Consider the following 21,599-nt stretch of genomic DNA (forward strand, 5'->3'; position numbering starts at 1 on the left):
GAGGCCATAAGGCAATTGCAGCCTTCCATCTACCACAGCAGGACTAAGGCCAGGGGAGAAAGTGGTTCCCTGGAGTCACCTTGTGTTGGGATGTCTTGTGTCGGGAGATACTTCTTTTTCTTTACTAAGCCTTTCTATCCTTGTGGCTAGGATCCTGCTGAAGGGTGTGTGTGTGCGTGTGCGTGTGTGTGTGCACGCACACACAGTGGACTCCTCAGGAGAGAACAGTAAGATGCTAGGATGAAGCCTCTTAGATATTATGCTTGAATTGAATTTTACAGAATGAGGAGGACTTTAATAGGGCAATGAGACATGAAGTTTCAGAGCAAACAGTATATACAAAGACACACAGGCATGGATTGTTCCAGAAAGTGTATTTGGGTGGAACTGGAGTACAGAGCAGAACTTGGAGCCACATGAGAAAAGGCCAGAAATGGGGGGTGCTCCCCCCCCTTCCGAGGCTGAGAGGCTGGAACCTGATCCTGGGGCAGGGTTGGCTCCAGGACCCTTCTGGGGATGTGTGGGGAAGGGGCAAGGAGCCAGGCATCGGGGCAGAGGCTGAGGCAGCTGGAAGCCAGGGGTCATGGAGAATCTGGGTTCCAAGTATCAGCGCTAAGCGGCTATGCTGACGATTCTGCAGCCCCTCACACCCTGCCACGGGGAAGACATCGTCCTTGAGGTATCGGTGGTCCCGCAAAAGGCAAGGAAAGCTCTCGAGGGACCACACAGGCCTCATAAGTCCACCAACGCTGGGCAGCAGGCAGGATTCCAGCAGCTGTGGGGATGCGGGATGCCAGAGTGGCCACCACCTGGGCAGCTGAGGCCAAACCAGGTAGGAAGGCAGGCAGGAGGCAGACCCTTCTCGGGAGGGAGAGGACTTCCCTAAGTTCAGATGACCCGGTGAGGGCCCAACTAGACTTGAGAAGGTAGTCCCCTGGAGGGGATCGGAAGGAAGGGACCAGACTGGGAGGCTGTGGAAGCTGAGGTGTCAGGTGCGGGGCTCGGGCAGCAATGAGTCAAGTGCCACCTGGCCCTCCCCTCCCCCAGGTGGCCACACGAATTGCCGGTCCCCAGGGGAGGGTCCCCAGGGGAGGTTCACGTTGATCCTCATCCCCCTCCCATCATCAGCTGCCTCGGTAGGAACCCAGAGTGTGGGGGGGGGCATCCCAGGAGTATCACAGGTGTTGGGTATCCAACTGGGGCAGCTCAGGAGCCTTCTTTTCTGAAGTGTCTGCATCCTTCTGGTCACCAGCTGGGGCTGGAACAGGGGCGTCATCTGGAAATAGAGGGAGGCAATGGTAGCACTAGGCACTCCAGCTCCTTCCTCCCTCAGACCCAAGAATGGGCCACCAGCTCCCTCCCCCCGGGGTGCCCAGCCCCCCCCCCCCAGCACCTGTGTCTGGGTGGAACTGGAGCTGTCCCTCTGGACCAGGGGCTGGGCTGTTCTGGTTTTGTTGTTGCTGTTTTCTTTGTTCCATTTGCAGAACGGCCTGCAATAGGCAGGGGAGATTGCGCAGGCAAGAGGGGATAAGGCCAGGTCTCCATGGCAACTTGCTAAGTGGTCCTGAACCCAGCTTTTTTTTTTTTTTTTTCTCCTTTCTCACCAAGAGTTGGCTTCATGGCTTGGGTCAGACTTTGGGACAGAGAAGACTTCACTGAACCCTTGCTGAGTCTAACCTCCTCCTCCCTGCTTGGCCTCTCACCCACCTCCACCACCACTCTCCTGCTTAGAGCTGCACTGCCCTTATCCAACATGGCACCCAGAGCTGTCAGGGATGGAGACATCTGCCCTTACTCAAGATGGCAGCCACTGCCTGAACATCTACTAGTGATGAACAAAGTGGCTGCAGGCCTTCCCAGCCTCTGGAAACACAAGGACAAAGGCCACCAGCGCACAGAGGATGGGCCCAGCCTCCCTGGCCAGTCACCTGCTGCAACTCTCTCTTCTGGGCCTCCAGGCGGCCCTGAGAGCGCCCTAGGGCCTCCGTCTCCTGGCTGAGGCGCTGCGCCTTGGCATTCAGCTCTGCCTCCCGGGCAGCCAGCTCCTCCTCAAAACGCCTTAGTTCCTCCTCCGTGTAGGCAGGGTGCATCTCCACTGTCTGCAAGGAGGTGGGGGAAAGGGCCATCAGCAGGGTCAGGTCAGCCTTGGCCCACCCCCACTGGGTTGGAGGGGTTTCAGATAACAGAGGTTTGGGGGAGGCTGGGAGGCCCAGGATACATGTGCCAGTGGGATCTGAGGGGAAGCTGAGGAGGGTGATAAAGACCCAGAGAAAGGGGAGAACAGAGATGTAGAGGGGGACAGAGACAGAACCCAGAGATAAAAGGAGGCAGAGACCCAGAGAGTTCAAAGAGGCCAGAAACCCAGAAAGAAGGGTTAGAGCCAGGGGAGAGAGGTTTCAGGACTCAGAGAATCCTCCATGGCCTCACCTCCCAGCCCTCCCCGGTGTCCCCAAACTCCTTCCTCTGGGTGGATGCGAGGAACTCCTCCAGGGTTACAAGACGGTCCTGGTTGGTGTCCACCTGGAGAGCCAGGGTAAGTGACAGAATTGATCCTCACTTTGTCCCTGCCCCCACCCTCCCCATGACCACTAGCCCCTCTACTCCCATCTCACATTCTTCATCACGTGCTCCCTCATACGAAGCCGCTCCTCCTCCATCTCCCGCATGTCATCTTCTTCATTCTTTGGGTCATACACTTTCTCCAGCTGCACCAGGGTCAAGCGAGAGGCAGGACATATTGAGGGGTCCAGAGCAACCTCTCACCTAGGCTACTCATCCACACAATCAGGCAACTCCCAGAAGTCCTTGGGGGCACCTGGCCTCTCCTAGAAGCCTGCGTTTGCCCCAGAGGCTGCTGGGAGTTGTAGTTTCCCCTGAGTTCACACCCAGGGAACTCTGTGAGGGGACACACAGCTGATGTGGGCAGCCTCTGCACCCGTGGCTTCCAAAATGCTCACCTCCTTGGTGAAGAGGGCCTCTAGCTCCTGTTCATCCAGGACACCATCACTGTTGATATCTGAGGGGAAGACAACAACGTATCTTGTGGGACTGAGTATAGGATGGGTCAGGTCTCTGAGGGACCTAGCAGAGAAGGAACTGGGTGCTGATGTGGGCTCTGTTATTACAGCACAGGTATCTTTAGGTCTCCAACAATAGAATGACATCCTTCAGAGTTCAGTGCCCCATTGGCTCATTGCTGGGACAGCCCAGGTCCCTACCAACCAGGGTCCCAAGAATGGAATAAATGAAGGTGGACTTCACCAGGACTGTTCTTAGGGGTGGTTGTCATGCAGGACAACTTGATCTCTAACACCTGGCAATCTGGGTGCAGGATCAACCCCTCGGCCCTGGATGCAGGGGTGTCAGAGGCCTCTTCTTCCTAGAGAAACAAGCCAGAGGAAGCTCTTCCTGCCACCCAGCTTATACAGCTCCAGTGCTCCAGGCTTCTCAGCCAAGTGAGCTATGCTAACTGTCCTCCTTCCCCTGCTGCCTCAGGTCAGCTTCTACACTGGTCCTTCAGAGATGGCCAGTAACCTTGACCTTGCAAATCCAATGGTTAATTTTTTTTTTTAAGATTTTATTTTTAAGCAATCTCCACACTGAGAGTGGGCTTCAAACTTACAACCCTGCAATCAAGAGTCACATGCTCCACTGACTGAGCCAGCTAGGCACCCTGCCAATGGTTAATTTTTAACTTGCATTTTATTGGACTTTCTGCCTTTGGCTTCCAGAACATCATTCTCTCCTCTCAGGTGCTCCTCATTCTCCTTTGTTGGCTCTGTCTTCCTCCTGAATGCTACATATTGCTGTACCCCAAGGCTCAGGCCTGGGACCTCTTGTCCACCTAATCTTTGAATCCAACATGATAGCCACTAGACACACAGGCTATTTATTTTATTTATTTTTAAAGATTTTTATTTGTTTATTCATAAGACACAAAAAGAGAGGCAGAGATACCGGTAATGGGGGAAGCAGGCTTCCTGCAGGGAGCCTGATGTGGGACTCCATCCCAGGACCCCAGGATCATGACCTGAGAGCCATAGGCAGACCTCAATCACTGAGCCACCCAGGTGCCCTGATAGGCCATTTAAATTTAAATCGATTGGGCAGCCCGTGTGGCTCAGCAGTTTAGCACCGTCTTTAGCCCAGGGTGTGATCCTGGAGACCCAGATGCATGGAGCCTGTTTCCTGTTTCTCCCTCTGCCTGTATCTCTGCACCCCCCCCCGTGTGTGTGTGTGTGTGTGTGTGTGTGTGTGTGAGAGAGAGAGAGAGAGAGAGAGAGAGTCTTTCATGAATAAATAAAATCTTAAAAAAATAAAAACAATTTAAAACGATCAAGATAAAAATTTCAGTTTATCAGTCCCACTTGTTACAGGTCAAGCATTCAGTGGCCACAAGTAGCCAGTGGCTGCCATATTGGTGGCACAGAACATTTTCATCATTACAAAAAGAGTGTGATTGGCCAGCACTTCTTTGTATGGGTTCCTCCAGGCCCTCAGCTTCCAGTGCCATCAACACTGATATCTAATTGCCAACTCTCCTCTCCATGTAAGTGTCCAACAGACACCTCCAATTTAACACGAATGGACCTAGTTCCCAATCTTCCCATAGGCTTGCTCTTCCCTCTTCATCCTTCTGGTTGCTCAAGTGAAATACCTTGGAGTCACACTTGACGCTTCTGTTCGCTTATAATTCTCATCCAGTCCATCCATGAGTCCTATCACCTTGACCTTCAAGATAAATCCAGAATCCAACCACTTCTCCCTCCTTCCCATGGTGCAGTCACTAGCTTCTCTGGCCTTCTCCTGGCTTTGGCCCTCACACATACAGCCTATCCTCTACACAGCAGACAGCTGGGTTATATCGGCTCTTAAGGCAGCTGGTATCACATCCCAGAGAGAATAAAATCCAAATTCCTTAACCCAGCTGGAAGGCTCTGAGCAATCTGGCTGCTGTTACCTTGAAAACCCAGGTTCACTCTTCCCCTGTGGGTATTTGTTGTTCCTTCTGCCTAGAACGTGCTACTCTCAAATATCTGCAAGGCTCAGACTCTCACCTCATTAAAGTCTAGGTTTAAACGTCATCTCTCTAGAACTGTACTGTCCAGGGACGTCTGGGTGGCTCAGTGCTTGAGCATCAGCCTTTGGCTGAGATTGTGATCCTGGGGTCATGGGATCAAGTTCCGCCTCAGGCTTCCTGCATGGAGCCTGCTTCTCCTTCTGCCTGTGTCTCTGCCTCTCTCTCTCAGTGCCTCTCATGAATAAATAAATAGAACCTTAAAAAAAAAAAAGAACTGCACTGTCCGGTAGAGCCACTAGCCACAGGGGTCACATGAAATTTAAATTAGTAACAGCCAAATACAATGAAAACTTGGGGTCCTTGACATGATGCTAAATGAAATAAGCTGGTCCCAAGCAAGACAAATGCTGTCTGATTCCATTTATATGAAGTAGCTAGAATAATCCAATTCACAGAGACGGCACCAAGAAGAGAGGTGGCTGGGGGCTGGTAGGGGAGGAGTAACAGGGAGCTGGTGATTAACAGAGTTTTCATTTTGAGAGGATGAAAAAAGGGTCACCTAAGTGGCTCAGTCAGTTAAGAGTCTGCCTTTGGTTCAGGTCATGATCTCAGGGTCTCGGGATCCAGCCCCATGTCAGGCTCTCTGCTCAGCGGGGGTCTGCCTCTCCTTCTCCCTCTCCCCCTCCCCTTCCTCATGCTCTTTGTCTCTCTAATATATAAATAAAATCTTTATATTAAAAAAAAAAGGATGAAAAGAATTCTGGAGATGGGTTGCCCAACAATATGAGTGTCCTTAACATTACTGACTTATACACTTAAATATGGCTGAAGGTGAGACATTTTATGTTAAGTATTTTACCATAATTACATATTAAAAAAAATTCAGGTCTCAAAACTAAAAAAAGAATTCAATTCCTCGTTATATTTCAAGAGCTCAGTAGCCACATGGGGCTGGTGTGTATGATACATTCTAGGCCCTTAAGCCCCTCTATCCTCTTTTCCATGGTACTTATCACTTATCACGCCCGAGATGCTATTATCGAACCCACTTCATTGACTGTGAAATACAACCCCCCGCCCCCATTTTATTATCCCTAAGACCAGGGGGCATCTTGTCATCGGTGGTATGTTAGTTTAATGGGCACCTTATGGAAAAATTCTAGAATAGCTTACACTATCCAGTTTTTTAGACTCACTGAAATACAGAGTTCTCTGTTTGCATGATCACTGGCTATGTGAGAGGGGGGGATCTTTGTTTTGTTCACAGTAGATCCACAGGGTTTCTGTGAAGCTTGGTCTTTAGAGGGAACTTAGTAAATGTTTGCTGAATGAATGAAGCAGGGCCTGGTTAGCTCTGTCGTGCTTGCAGCTTCTGGGTCAGTGTCCTAGGCCTAGCTGAGGGTGGGGGGTGGCTGGCAACCCTGGGTTATGTTGCTAGAGAGGAGGAGAATGAAGGGAGATGTGCCTCTGAACCACCAGAAAAGGTGCTTCTAAGTCCCTGGAGGCTGGCTTATTAGGGAGCAGCTCACTTTTGGCAATAGGGCTTCTGGCAGGGACCAGGGATTCTGGGCTACTGTGGGAGAGGGCTCCAGCCTGGCCAAGCCCGGATGGCTCAGTCCGCGGATATCAATCCTGAGAACTGAGAAGTCTCGTGTATTCCAGAATAGAGGCCTAGCTCTTCTACAGAAGATCCTAGCAATGGGGAGGGGTGCAGCCTTCTAGACCAACAGGAGGGATGGGATCAGATCTCTTTGGCCTGCCTAAGCACCACTGAGATGGGGAGATCTCTTTTTAGTACTCAGGTCCTGGAAAGGACAGAACCTCAGGGTTCAGCCCAGGTCTTGGGGCTCCTCCCCACCTTACCATGCAGTATGAAGAAGGTCTTAGGGTTAAACCTGTTGGGGTCCAATCCATCCAGCTCCTCCCACACCTCCTTCAACTGGGCTTGGCTGCCCTGTGGAGGCGAGAGCCAGGGGCTCATGAGCAAGAAGTCTAAGTCCCCCCATCCCTCAAATGTCATTTCCCTCAAGCAAGAAAACTAAAATAAATAAATAATTAAAAATTAAAAAACCTTGCAAGTCCCAGAAGCCACAGGGGTGGCTGGGCATATTTAAAGGGACTTTTGACCTCAGGGTCTGCTGGGAATTTTAATTGTTTAACTATTTTCTCCTCTTGCAGTGCTTGGAGAGTTGGACTTCATGGGGGGTAGGCACATATAGGGGTTCTTACAGGTACATTGACTTTGGGGTGCTCTCGGTGCCGGCGCTGTTGTTCTTCTAGCTTCCTCTCTGCCTCCTTGCGCTGTTCCTCACCCAGTGACTCCAGATAACGGCGTCTCTCGTGTTCCTTGAGCATCTCGTAGCGTTTGAACTCTTCGTGATGGGCCGCGTCATACTGCGCCAGGTCCCGGGTGGCCTGGGAAAAGATAGACTGTCATTCTCATCCCACTGCCATGCCCAGGCCCTAATTTCAACCTCCAAATTCCAGGCCCTCAGCCTTGAACCTGGTCAGGGGCCGCCCCAACCTCCACCCAGTCCTGGGTTCCATGTCCTGAGCTCACTTCTTGATCTCTATGACCTACTCTTGCCCCATAACACAGCTGCCTCTCTCTATTTGTTCAGAAGAGATTAGAATGGTTACACAATAACAACTTTTCTTTTTAAGTTTATTTATTTAAGTAATCTCTATACCGAACATGGGGCTCGAACTCCCAACCCTCTGATATCAAGGGCCCCATGGTCTTGTGACTGAGCCAGCCAAGCACCCCTACATGGTAACAACATCAACCCATCTCTTTCAAGTCCTCTGCAATCTCAGGATCTTGGGGGAATAGGGGCACCTGGCTGGCTCAGTTGGTGGAGCATGCGATTCTTGATCTTGGGGTTGTGAGTTTGAGCCCCACACTGAGTATAGAGATTACCTAAAATACATAAAATAAAATAAATATTTTGGAGAAATAAACAGTAAGAAACACACTTAAGAGATGGACTTAATAGGGAAAGCAGTCCAGCGAGGTGATAAAGAATGCTAGGTCTCTAATTACTCTGCCCAGGGTTCAAATCCAGACTCTGCTGTGTGAACAAATCCCACCAGGCTGTGTGATCTTGGGCAAGTTACTCAGCCTCTCTGTGCCTCAGTTTCTTCCTCTGTAAGCTGGAGATAGCAATACGGCACTCAGTTGAATAGTATCCCCCCCACCCTCAATTCATGTCCACTCAGAATGCTGGAATGTGAACTTATTTGGAAATAGGATCTTTGTAGATTTACCTAGTTACCATGAGGTCCTACCAGATTAGAGTAGGCCCAAAACCCAAGTGAGTGGTGTCTTTGTAAGGAGGCTATAGAGAAGATACAGAGAGACACAGCAAGAACACCATGGAGGCAGAGGCTGGAGCAATGGGCCTACACAATGCAGAATGCTGGCAGCCTCTAGAAGCTGGAAGAAGTAAGAAGTGGGTTCTTTCCTATAGCTTCTTCTTCTTCTTCTTTTTTTTTAAGATTTTATTTATTTATTCATGAGAGACACAGAGAGAGATGCAGAGACATAGGCAGAGGGAGAAGCAGGCTCCCTGTGGGGAGCCCAATGCAGGACTTGATCCCAGGACCCTAGGATCATGCCCTGAGCCACCTGAGCGTCCCCTTCCCTATAGCTTCTAAAGAGAGTACAGCTTTGCCAAAAACTTGGTTTTGGCTCCGTGATACTGATTTTGGACTTCAGGCCTTCAAAACTGTGAGAGAATACGTTTCTGTCTTATTTATTTATTTATTTATTTATTTATTTATTTATTTATTTATTTATTTATTTAAAAGTAATCTCTATAACCCAACATGGGGCTCAAACTCACAACCCTGAGATCAGGTCACATATTCTACAGCCAGGCACCCCACATTTCTGCTGTGCTAAGCCACTGAGCCAATGGTAACTTGTAACAGCAGCCATAGCAAATTAACACACCCAGGAAGATCCTTCTTGGCTTCTGATCTACACTGTACAATAATTTCAAGTTGTTTTAAGCCACTAAATTCGTGGTAATTTGTTACAGGAAAGCATAGGAAACTAACGTAGCTGTCGTATTAGGAACAGGTTCTCAACCTGAGGTGACTGGTCCACAGGAGACCATTGTCAATGTCTGAGGACATTTTTGGTCGTCACAGCGAGGCTGGCTCTACAGGTATCAATTGGTTAGAGAGCAGGGATGTGGCTAAACATCATACAATGCACAGATACCCCCACAACAAAGAATTATCTGGCCCCAAACATCAAGAATGATGAGTTGAGAAGTCCTGCTGATAAGCTTGGAAGGCAGAAGCAGGGAACCCAGTAAGGAAGCGGTTATGAGAGATGATGGGAGTTGAAACTAGGAGAATGACAGTGGGGCTGGAAAAAAGTAGAATGTTCTGTAATGTTCTGGAAACGAGTAGTAAAAAAACAACAACAAAAACAAACAAACAAACAAACAAACAAAAACCGATCTGAGGCTCGCAGACTGAGCCCAATGCCAGGAAGAGCCTCGAATGGCTGCTATTATCTTTTTGGCCACTAGATAGAGCTCCAGTAGGCCAGAAAAGAGAGCTCAGTCCTAGTGGTGGCCGGCTCTGGCTTTGTCCTGGAGGTGCAGGGGACCCCTGGAAGGAAAGTGAGCAGGGGAGAAGCAGAGGCAGGTCTGGGCATCCCCTTTAACTCCCCACCCCCGGCGCCCTTGTCCTTCCCCTTGAGGCTGGGCTGGAGATCCCATATCTCAGGTAAGGACTCTATTAGTTCCTACAGCCTCGATAACAAATCATACATTTGGTGGCTTAAAATAACACACACTCGGGGGCACCTGGCTGGCTTAGTCTGCCAGGCATGCAACTCTTGATCTCAAGGTTGTGAGTTCAAGCCCCACACTGGGTGTGGAGCCTAGTAAGAAAGGAAGAAAGAAAGAAAAAATAAAACAAAATAATATGCATTTATTATCTTATAGTACAGAGGCTAGAGATGTGAAATTAGTTTCACCTCGCTCACATTGCAGTGGTGGCCAAACTGTGCTCCCTCTGGAGACTAGGGGACAATCCCTTTTTTTGCCTCTTCTAGTTTCTAGAGCTGCCTTCCATCCTTGCAGCTTCTTCCTCCACCTGCAAAGCCAGCAGTGGAGCATCTTGCCTCGGTGGTCACAATGCCACCTCCTACTGCGGTCAAATCTCCCTCTGAGATGACATTAGGGCCCACCTGGGTAACCCACAAGCTCAAGACTCTCAGCTTAATCATATCTGCAAAATCTCTTTTGCCAGGTGAGGTCAGGTACCACAGGTACCACAGATTAGGATGTGTAGGGTGTGACATCTTTGGTCGGGGGGCATTATTCTGCCTCTCACGAGGACACAGAGGGGACAGCCTCCCCCTTCCCCCAAATCATATGGGAAGGGCAAAGCCAAGATCCCTGAGAAGGGATCTGAAACCAGGTCTGGGGACGCCTGGTGGCTCAGTGGTTGAGTGTCTGTCATCGGTTCAGTGCGTGATCCTGGAATCCGGGCTCGAGTCCCGCATCGGGCTCCATGCATGGAGCCTGCTTCTCCTTCTGCCTGTGTCTCTGTCTCTCTCTCTCTCTCTCAATGTGTGTCTCTCATGAATAAATAAATAAATCTTAAAAAAAAAAAGAAAAAAGATACCAGGTCTGAATGGAGCTCGGCCCCATCCTGCCTATACCTCCAAGTCCACAGAGAGAATATGGGGAGGGCTTTTGGGCACCACCTGGGCCTCTGCAGCCACCGGCCTCAGAGAACACCAGGCAGGGCTGAGTGGACTCATGTCCCAGGCTCCATTCCCTTCTCCCCTTCCACAAAGCCTCTTTTTATCCTCTGCCTGTAGGCCCCCCCTCACACTACCGTCTGGATCAGCAGCTCCAGGTCCCGGGCCTCAAAGGTGTGCTGATTCTGAGGGTCCAGGTGTTCAAACTGCTTCAGGAGGCTCAGGTGATCCAACTGTACATCTGGATGAGGGAGAAGTATTTAAAACAAAACAAAACAAAAACTCACGGAATGTTCTTTCTTTCAAAATCCCTATTGTGGGCTAGATGTGCTCTAAAGGAGTCATAGAGTGCACTGGGAAAGCCCAGAAGATGGCCTGAACGAGCCAGAGGCAATCAGAGAGGGCTTCTGGGAGGTGATGCCACAACTGATTCCGCTGCTTAAAATAACAATAACCATAATAATGATTAATGTGTATTGAGCACCCACTATATGCCAGGCTCTGCTTGAAACACATTCAATACAGTAATGCATTTACTTTTCACAAAAATCTTATGACAGAGATTCTATGATTATCTCTATTTTATGTATGTGAAAACTGAGGCCCAGAGAAGTGTCTTGGTCACCACTAATCTAGGAAGTGGCAGAGGCAGTATTAGAAGCAGTTGCTGGGCTCCAGGGCACATAAACTCAAGCCCTGTTACCAGTTTTTTGGTTTTTTGTTGTTGTTGTTTGTTTTGTTTTTTTAAGATTTCATCTATTTATTCATCAGAGAGAGAGAGAGAGAGAGAGAGAGAGAGAGAGGCAGAGACACAAGCAGAGGGAGAAACAGGCTCCATGTCGGGAGCCTGACATGGGACTCGATCCCGGGTCTCCAGGATCACACCCTGGGCTGAAGACGGCGCTAAACCGCTGAGCCACCAGGGCTGCCCCCCTTGTTACCAGTTTAATTACACACCCTGAAACCCATTTGTTGGAATCCTAACCCCTAGGACTCCAGAATGTGACTTCACTGACAGAGGGGATCTTCCCAAAAGTGATCACAGGGTGGACCCAAATCCAATAGGACCCAAATCCCTTATAAAATGGAATATTTGGGGATGCCAATTGGCTCAGTGGTTGAGCATCTGCCTTTGGCTCAGGTGGTGATTCCAGGGTTCTGGGATTGAGTCCCTGCAGAGAACCTGCTTCTCCCTCTGCCTGTGTCTCTGCTCTCTTTGTGTGTGTGTGTGTGTGTGTGTGTGTGTGTGTGTGTGTGTCTCATGAATAAATAAATACAATCTTAAAAAAAAAAAAGGGAAAATTTGGACACACAGGAAAGACAATTGGTGGAAGTCGGCCATCTACGAGGCAAAGGGAGAGACTCAGAAGAGACCACTGTTAGAAGGTACCAATCTTGCCATAACTTGATCTTGGACTTCTGGCCTCCAGGGCTGTGAGGCAATAGATCTCTGTTGCTAAAGCCACCCGCCCCCGTCTACAGTACTTGGTTACAGCAGCCCTAGCAAAGTCATGCAACCTTCCTGTATGAGACCCTCTTGGAACAGGACCCTGCTCACGCAGCACCTATGGCATCTGGAAGTTTCCAAGCAGTAAAGAAGGGGTGGGGTTGCCAAGACGGAAGGGCGAGAACATGCACTCAACAGTCAGGCATTGACCAGACACACATCCCCCAAGGCCTCCAGATGTGAGTCGGGACCAGGCCGGCCTCCAGTGGCTACCGGTCTCGTGAGGGGTAAGAGACACAGGCAGCTGGGATCTTGAGCACCTGGTGAAGGAACAAATACTGAAGCACACAGCTTTTATCGTGATGGACACAATCGGAAGCAAATTCATAGGAAGTATTTTTCTCATTAGTGACAAAGGATGTTGAATTTATTAGAGATCAAATCAGACTCTGAAGCTAGTAATTAAAACAGCAGGACAGAGAAGGTGTGGGTCCGTACTCAGGCTGGCTTGGTCACCTTAGAGCTCCAGCACCTGCCTGATGCCCAGCACACAGCAGGACTCATGACATGTTTGGCGAACGGATGGGTGGAGTCAGGTAGACATGAAAACCGGGGTGCCTGGGTGGCTCAGTCGGTTAAACATCTGACTTTGGCTCAGGTAATGATCTTGGGGTCCTGGGATCGAGCCCCACATTGGACTCCATGCTCAGAGGGGAGTTTGCTTCTCCTTCTCTCTCTGCCCTTCCCACCCCATTCATGTTCTCTCTCTCTTTCTCTTTCTCTCTCAAATAAATAATCTTAAAAAAAAAAAAGAAATGAAAACAAAGTCCAGCTCTCCTACTAACACTCAAAGCCATCCACCAACACTCAGTGTCCCCATCCATAACACAAGGTGTCAGGAGATGAAAGGACAGGCCTAGATCAATCTCAAGAGAGGGGGCATGTTCTTACATTGTGTCACACACGGTACCAGAACATACCACAGAGCTATAGTAAGTATAACACCACGGTCCACAGTAGCCAAAGGGTGCAAACAACCCAGATACCCATCAACTGATGAATGGATAAAGCCAACATGGTCTGTTCATACAATGGAATATTACTTGGCCCTAAAGAGGAAGAAAGTGCTGACACATGCTACATTTCGGATGAACCTTGAAAATATTACGTGAAGTGAAAGTCAGACACGAAAGGTGGTAGGATTCCATTTATATGAAATATCCAGGAATAGGCAAATCCAGAGAGACAGAAAGTAGGTTACTGATTACAGGGGCTGGGTGGGGGGATTGGGGGAAGAGGGCAGAAGAGTTCAAGATTTGTTTTTGGGATGATTAAAATGCTCCAAAATCAACTTTGGTCATGGTTGTACACACCTGTGCATATACTAAAAACTGTTTAATTGTACCCGTTAATGGAATATGAATTATATTCCAATAAAGCTATTTTATTTTATTTTTTTTTTAATTTTTATTTATTTATGATAGCCACACACAGAGAGAGAGAGAGAGGCAGAGACCCAGGCAGAGGGAGAAGCAGGCTCCATGCACCGGGAGCCCGATGTGGGATTCGATCCCGGGTCTCCAGGATCGCGCCCTGGGCCAAAGACCGGCGCCAAACCACTGCGCCACCCAGGGATCCCCCAATAAAGCTATTTTAAAAAAAGAGTATGGTCCAGACACATGCTCCAACAACCCTAACTAGGAATGTCAGAAAAAGGGTGGGATCTTGGAATCTAAACCTGCCTCTCAGGGCACCTGGGTGGCTCAGTCAATGAGCATCTACCTTTGGCTCAGGGCGTGATCCTGGGGTCGTGGGATCGAGTCCCGCATAGGGCTCCCCACAGGGAGCCTGCTTCTCCCTTTGCCTGTGTGTGTGTCTCTTGTGTGTGTGTCTCTCTCTCTCTGTGTCTCTCATGAATAAATAAATAAAATCTTTTAAAAAAATTAAAATTAAATAAAAAAATTAAAATAAAAAAACTGAAACCAAGAAATAAAAAACAACCTACCAACCAGTTATGTTAGCAGTAGATTGTTCTAGAAAGAAAACTCGATCAATGTTCTGTGCACATCTTATGGGGGGAGTTAGTGAGTCCCCTGGAAGGAGGCCATCCCACCTCACCCACCCCACCCACTCCACTTGCCCCTGCTTACTAGGCTCCTGCTCCGCATCCATCTTGGCCTTGAGCAGCATCCGCAGCCGAGACACCTCCTGTCGCTTGAGCTCATCCAGCTTGGTGCGGACATGGTGGCTGACAAAGTCCAGCTCCCGGCTCAGCTTTCCACTCTGCCCAAGTGGAGAGAGAGGACTGATCAGGCTGGGAGCCCGGAAGGGGGCACACTGGGCAGCCTCATCCTTTTTCTACCTTCTCTGGAACCTTCTACCAGCTGTCTGATGCCTGGAAGGCTTGACCCTTGCCCTACCCCCTCCCCCAGCCTCTGAGACAAGGTCCAGCCTTTCAGCCTGCCATTTGAGCCCCATTTTCCATCATCCATCAAATCACACTCAGTTCTAGCAACGCTCACAGGGCATCAGCCCCTATGCTCAAGGCTCTTTCCTTTGCCTAGGATTGGTTGGTTCCTCTGCGTAGGATTCTCTCTCACCATCACTTTGCAAGCCTAAGCAGATCCTTACTGTCCTTCAAAACCCAAAGCACATGGCATCTCCCTTGGAAAGAACCTCCCAGCAACTCCCTGGCCCCCCTCCCTTCTGCCAGGTGCTTTCCCTGAGCTGCCCCTCCTGTCACTTTAAATTATGTCTCTGACGGGATCCCTGGGTGGCGCAGCGGTTTGGCGCCTGCCTTTGGCCCAGGGTGCGATCCTGGAGACCCGGGATCGAATCCCACATCGGGCTCCCAGTGCATGGAGCCTGCTTCTCCCTCTGCCTATGTCTCTGCCTCTCTCTTTCTCTCTCTCTGTGTGTAACTATCATAAATAAATAAATAATTAAAAAAAATAAATAAATTATGTCTCTGGGTGGCTCAGTGGTTGAATGTCTGCCTTTGGCTTAGGTCGTGATCCCAGGGTCCTGGGATCAAGTCCTATATCTGGCTCCCCATAGGGAGCCTGCTTCTCCCTCTGCCTGTGTCTCTGTCTCTCTCTGTGTGTCTCTCATGAATAAATAAATACAATCTTTAAAAAAAAAAAAAAAGGCAGCCTGGGTGGTTTAGCACCACCTTCAGCCCGGGGCACTATCCTAGAGACCCAGTATCGAGTCCCATGTTGGGCTCCCTGCATGGAGTCTGCTTCTCCCTCTGCCTGTGTCTCTGCCTCTCTCTCTCTCTCTCTCTCTCTCTCTCTCTCTCTCCCTGACTCTCATGAATAAATAAATAAAATCTTAAAAAAAAAAAAAAGATTTTGTGTGTTTCTCAGAGTTGCCCTCATCCCTCTCCTGCTCATAGGCCCCATGGCTCCCTGATGTCCCCAGGACAGAATTCCTGGGCCTGGCACTCAAGACCACACGCCCACCTCTCCAGCCCCATTTCCCCACCCTCCGTGCATCAGTGATCAGGACTGGCAGACAGCTGAAGGTACCAGAATGCTTCATTTGTAGACACAGTTCCTGTCTGGCATGCCACTCCTTCACACACACCACACACACACACACACACACACCACACACACCCCGCGCCCCACTGTAACTTCTATACCACGGACATTTCCACTCAGGCTTCAAACCTCACTTGGGCAAAGGGCATCCTTGCCCTAGAAGTCCTTTCACTTGTCAGATTGGACTATGCCCTCCCTGGGGCTCCCCGGTGCCCTCTGCTGTCATTCCTCAGGCTACTTTTTCAGTCACTTGAGACTCACATTGGGTCTCCCCAGCCTGCAGTGGCCGTGGCCCCTGAGAGGCCACAGGACACAGTGACCTGTGATAGTCCTAACAACCTCAACCAGTCAAACATCTCCTCTGGGTCAAGCCCTGGGCTAGACTCCCTGGGCCAATCCTCTGATCCTGTCCCCAACCTCATTTTACAGATGGATCCACTGAGGCCCAGCAGGAGAACCCACTTGCCCGAGGTCCCTCAAACAGTGAGTATGCCAGCTATCAGGTCTCCCTACATCCTTTTCCTGCTCTGGGCCTCCAAACTGGAGCTGCCATTATTACCACCACCAAGAATGATGACTGACATTCACCACGGCCTTAGGATTTGAGGGAATGAGCACCTGAAGTAGGGATTTCCACTCACCCATGCAACCACCTCTCACATCAGAGAAAATGTATTAGGGCTTGGGGTTCCTGAGAAAGAAACCAAGGCACAGAGGATACAGCTGCTTCTCCTGGAGCACATGAAGAGGAGCTGGGATTGTAACTGGGCACCATCCCATGCCACAACCTGCCTGCCTGAATGGCCACTCTGTTTACAAGGTCACTTCCCAGTGGTATGACCTTGGACCTGCTGTAGGGGAGTGAGGGGTCTGTACCTCACTTTTCCCAGCTGGACAGCAGGAGGCGCTGGGCTCTACGGTCTCTGGTGCTGCCAGTCCTTCACTGGTGGCCAGGTGGATGGGGACAGATGAGACCCCTAGGAAGGCTGGGAGGTGTGGGGGGAGCAGGGCCACATTCCCATCAGGCCCTCTCCTGGACAGAGGTTTAGAGATTCAAGGAGGCTCCTCCAGGCGGGGCATTCCCACATGCACCTGAACCCAAAGGGGGTTATCTGTGTCTGTGTGAGGGTGTGCAGTCAACCCCATATCCTCATGGGGGTCGGGCCCACATCTCCAGCCCTGCAGTGAGACTGGGCCTATCGGGAGGACAAACACTGCCACCAAGGTTTCTGTGTCCACCTTTGTAAAACGAGGGCAGTCTTATCCCCCTGGAGGCCTCACATGAGCTGGAGGTGATGCGAGACATAAGAGCACCTCCTATGTTTTGAATTTTTCCTGAGCAGAGCACACTACACCAAGCACTCATTTGAACCACATGCACATGGCAGGCACAAGAAATGCTACCTAGCGTGTGTCAGCCCTTTACGTGTCTTACCTTGGATGATCCTAACTTGAACCCTGCAAAGCAGGTTCTGCTATTACCCCCATTTTACAGATGGGGAAACTGAAGCACAGCACACGGTGGTCACACAGCACATAAGGGTAGAGCTGACATTGGGAGCCTGTGCCATCTGCATCCATGCTTAACTCTGCATTCCTCAAATCCCTTCCCAGCTGCATGGCACTGAAAAGAAGCCCTTCCTCTTCCTCCGTTTTGTGAGCACCAGAGCCCCATGGCCCATTTAGGGAAACCGCTCCTTCCCTGGACTCTGTCCTCTGAGCGAGCACCCCTCGTGCCCTCCCACCTGGCTTGCACCCAGCCGCACCTTGATGTCCTCGGCATTGGCAGCCTGCAGCTTCTCTCGGAAATGCCCATCTGTCTCCAGCACGTTGATGACTTCCTGGAGGTACCGGTGGTAGTACAGACCCGTGTCCTGAGGCGACAGGAATGAACATAGCGGCCCGGCCCCCACCCCTCTCCAGTTCCTCCCTGCGTGTAGGACCTGGGCCCCGCTCCCTTGGGTGCCAGCTGAAGGACTCAGAGACCCCCTGCTTGGAGCAAGAGAGAGGTCTGCCCCATGGGGTAACCCCAGTTCGAATCCCCATCTGCCCTGTAACCCCAGGCAAACTGCCTGATGCTCTGGGCCACAGCCCTCATCTCTTCCCAGGCCATTAGTGGAGATGAGGGAAAAATCACTCCCAGCCGGACACTGCACAGAGTGCGTACTCAGAGTGGACACCCCAGTATTTGATGGCAAGCGGCGAAGCATACGCTCATTCATCATTCATTAGGCTTTCACCAAGCTCCTCTGGTGTGCCAGGTACTGTGATAGGGGACACAGCTAGTGAACCAGACAGAAAAAATCCCTAGGCTCCTGGACCCAGCCCTTCCATGTGTAGATGGGTGGCACGCTCTTCTTCCTGGGTCTCCCTCTTCCATTTAAAAATAGGCAATAATGGGGATCCCTGGGTGGCTCAGAGGTTTAGCGCCTGCCTTCAGCCCAGGGTGTGATCCTGGAGTCCCGGGATCGAGTCCCACATTGGGCTCCCTGCTTGAAGCCTGCTTCTCCCTCTGCCTGTGTCTCTCTCTATGTCTCTCATGAATAAATAAATAAAATCTTAAAAATAAATTAATTAATAATAAATAAATAAATAAAATAGGCAATAAGGGGCACCTGGGTGGCTCAGTCAGTAAAGCATCTGCCTCCAGCTCCATTCATGATCCCAGAGGCCTGGGATCCGGCCCCATGCGGGGATCCCTGCTCAGTGGGGAGCTGCTTCTCCTTCTCCCCCTCCCCGGTTCATATTCTCTCTCTCTCGCAAATAAATAAATAAAGTCTTTTAAAAAATGAATAAAATAGGCAATAAATTCCCTACTTCTCAGCTCCATAGTGAAAAGTACAGGAGATAAATGGCCTGGTACGATCCTAAGGACAAGGACACAGGAGACACTCAAACTACTAACGCTATCGTTTCGTATGTAGAGGAGCACACAGTACGTGTTTGATAATCAGTAGCTGATCACTCAGCCATGCCACTGTGGTGTACTAATTTCGTATTGCTTCCGTAACATGGTGTCACAGACTAAGTGGCTTAGAGCAACACAGATAATATGTATTATCTTAGAGTTATAGAGGCCAGAAGTCCAAAATGGGTGGGCAGGGCTGAGCTTATTCTGGAAGCTCTACGAGATAATCTGTTTCCTTGCCTTTTCCAGCTGCTAGAGGCTGCCTGTGTTCCTTGGCACATGACCCTGAATCACTGTGACCTCTGCTCACGTCAGTACATCACCTCTGCCTCTGATCCTCTTGCCTCCCCTGTAGAGAACACCTGTGATTGTGTTGGGCCCATCTGGATAATACAGGATAACTTTTGCATCTCAAGAGCTCTGTTTCAATCACACCTGCAAATACTCTTTCACCTGATAAGGTTCTGGAAACTAAGGTGTTGACATCTTTTATTGTTTTAAGTTTATTTATTTATTGAGAAATCTCTACACCCAATGTGGGGCTCAAATTCAGAACCTTGAGATCAAGAGTCGCATGCCCTACTGACTCAGCCAGCCATGTGGGCATCTTTGATTATTTAGCCAATGGGCCAATGGGCTAGAATCCCAAATCTGCCAATCACTAGCTAGGTGACCTTGTCAGGACAGCTAGAATGCCTAGTTCAATTTAAATTTCAGATAAACAACAAATAACTTATAGTTTAATATACTGCTGGAGTGTCCTTGGATTAAAAATTATTCACTCCTATCTGAAATTCAATTTTGGGCACCTGGGTTAAGCGTTTGCCTTTGCCTCAGGTCATGATCTCTGAGTCCTGGGATCAAGCCCCACCTCAGGCTCCCTGCTCATGAAGTCTGCTTCTCCCTCTCCCTCTATCTACCACCCCCCCCATGCTCACTGTCTCTCTCTCTCTCTCTCTCTAATAAAATCTTTTTTTTTTAAAAAAAAAGGGGGTGCCCTTCTGTGTCTGCAAAGATTTCACCAAGCAGAGGCCTAATTCACAAGGTCTGGACCGCCACACAGGAGCAAGGAATGATCCTTTCCAGATATAATGTGTCCATTACTGATGGGGGAGCTGTAGGATTCAGGTCACAGATCAGGGCACTGGCCTTGAGGATCTTTAAAGTTCCAAATTCCCTAAGACCAAAGGTTTCAGAACCTTTGCTAACCCCATGTTGGAATTACCTTCATAATTTTAACAACTGCCACAAGCTCTATGAAGGGAGAGAGCACCTGGTTAACTACCACCACCTGCCCAAGGTGCTACTGGGAAATGTAGTTCTTTTCTTTTTGGATTCCTTCTTGAGGAGGGGGCAGGGGCTTAACAGAATACAGAATCAGGGGATAAAGCAGATTTGTCACTTAAAATCTGACCTGATTCCCCACATCTCAGAGCCAAGGACTTAGAACTATGCACACACATATTCCCCCGGGGGCCCGAGTTTTTCAACACGTCAAAGCCCCGGGGACTGCAAAGATTGGCAGGCCAACTCCGAGGCCGTCCGTGGGGGAAGTATCCACCCACGGACGACGGGAATCGGCGGGAATTGTAGTACCACTTGCAAACACCTGGCTGGAGAGCAGGGCAGGGCCACTCACAGGGCTCTCGGTCGCAGGGCTCTCCTGCTTGGGCGCCCCCCGCTCCAGGGGCACCGCCAGCACAGCGCGCAGCAGCAGTAGCGGTGGCAGGAGGAGCAGGGCTGCGCGGGGCCCAGAGGAAGGCATGGCGGCGTGACCTGTGGGGGATGGGGGCAGAGAGGTGGATGAGGTCTGTCGCAGGTCGCCTACTCCCCCGGACCCCGGTGCCGCCCCTACCCACCCCCCTCCTTCTGAGAGTCAAGACTCAAAGCGTCTCGTTTCCCGGGACACATGATTCCACACCTCCAGCTCTTCGGTCCTTAGACCCCAGGAATCCTGGCTCCCTGCACCCAGACTCTTCGCTCAGACTCAGGGATCCCGGATCTCAACCCCTTTCCCCCCAGAACCAAAGATCCAGGCCCCCAGCCTCCTCCTTAGCCAGGATCTAGAAGTACTGGTGCCCGGTCCAACCTCCCCGAGACCCAGTTTTCCAGCCCTCTGGTCCCCTCCCCCCGCTCGCTCCTCCCCGGGACCCAATCTAGGACGCCCCCTCACCCCAGAACCTCACCTTTCCTTCCCCGCAGAGGGCGTCTCCCGGGCTAGGACCTCCGGTGTGTTCCGGTGATTTCCCCCCTAGGCCACGCCCACCTGCCCGCAGAGGACCCGCCCTCGAGCAGCCTAATTGGTCCGCGCTAGCTCCAGGCCCGGTCCGGCGGCCCGCCCCTTGCCGAAGTCGCTCGGCTGTTCTGGAAAATCTCGCCTCCTTTCTCGGAAGCTCTACCTCTTGACGCCACATTGCCTGCCTCTTGGGCGAAAGGGAAAGCGGAGGCATTGGAAGAGAACTACAATTCCCTGCAGGCAGGGGGAAATGAAGCAACTTCCGTGGGCAATGAGGCCCCTGCCTTCGCCTGGCAGTTGGATGATTTTCCCCGTTTATTTTGCCACGAGAAGTGACTACAAGTTACAGATCGGTGGCAGTCGGCACATGTCATCTTATAAATTTCTAATATATAAGCCTTACATATGTAGTGTACATATGCCACCCAGAGATGCTGGCTCTCTTGGGTTCTTTTTTTTTTTTTTTTAACTTTTTAAATTTATTTATTTATGATAGTCACAGCGAGAGAGAGAGAGAGGCGCAGAGACAGAGGCAGAGGGAGAAGCAGGCTCTGTGCACCGGGAGCCCGACGTGGGATTCGATCCCGGATCTCCAGGATCGCGCCCTGGGCCAAAGGCAGGCGCCAAACCGCTGCGCCACCCAGGGATCCCTCTCTTGGGTTCTTTAATTTTTTTAAAAAAAGGTTTCATTTATTCATGAGAGACACAGAAAGAG

General features: G+C 50.3%; 1 protein-coding gene across 3 annotated transcripts; it reads right to left on the minus strand.

Moving 5' to 3' along the window:
- Positions 1 to 357: 357 nt before the first annotated feature.
- On the minus strand, positions 358 to 20,936 carry NUCB1 (nucleobindin 1). 3 transcript variants are annotated; one of them, XM_055311141.1, is made up of 13 exons: positions 20,835 to 20,936; positions 20,288 to 20,424; positions 17,507 to 17,614; positions 14,346 to 14,478; positions 10,886 to 10,989; positions 7,250 to 7,435; positions 6,884 to 6,974; positions 2,958 to 3,016; positions 2,613 to 2,705; positions 2,428 to 2,520; positions 1,929 to 2,099; positions 1,394 to 1,490; positions 358 to 1,276 (listed from the first exon to the last, which is right to left on the minus strand). In XM_055311141.1, exons 2-13 carry the CDS (start codon positions 20,411 to 20,413, stop codon positions 1,176 to 1,178), a joined length of 1,362 nt encoding a protein of 453 aa, XP_055167116.1. In that variant the 5' UTR covers positions 20,414 to 20,424; positions 20,835 to 20,936; the 3' UTR covers positions 358 to 1,175. The 3 variants fall into 3 exon arrangements, with proteins under 3 accessions (XP_055167116.1, XP_055167113.1, XP_055167115.1); XM_055311138.1 differs by having other exon boundaries at positions 20,258 to 20,424; XM_055311140.1 differs by lacking the exon at positions 20,835 to 20,936 and adding an exon at positions 20,570 to 20,675 and having other exon boundaries at positions 20,258 to 20,424.
- Positions 20,937 to 21,599: the final 663 nt, after the last annotated feature.

The sequence above is a fragment of the Nyctereutes procyonoides genome, unplaced genomic scaffold (genome assembly GCF_905146905.1).
Source record: "Nyctereutes procyonoides isolate TBG_1078 unplaced genomic scaffold, NYPRO_anot_genome, whole genome shotgun sequence".
In the NCBI taxonomy this organism is placed as follows: Eukaryota; Metazoa; Chordata; class Mammalia; order Carnivora; family Canidae; genus Nyctereutes; species Nyctereutes procyonoides.

Coding starts and splice junctions, on each gene's coding strand:
- NUCB1 (XM_055311138.1), bottom strand. CDS start 20,413: ATGCCTTCCTCTGGGCCCCGCGCAGCCCTGCTCCTCCTGCCACCGCTA. Junction 10,990..14,345: donor GGATGCGGAGCAGGAGCCTA/GTAAGCAGGGGC, acceptor TCCCTCATCCAG/ATGTACAGTTGGATCACCTG. Junction 6,975..7,249: donor ACCCCAAAGTCAATGTACCT/GTAAGAACCCCT, acceptor TCGCCTCCACAG/GGCAGCCAAGCCCAGTTGAA.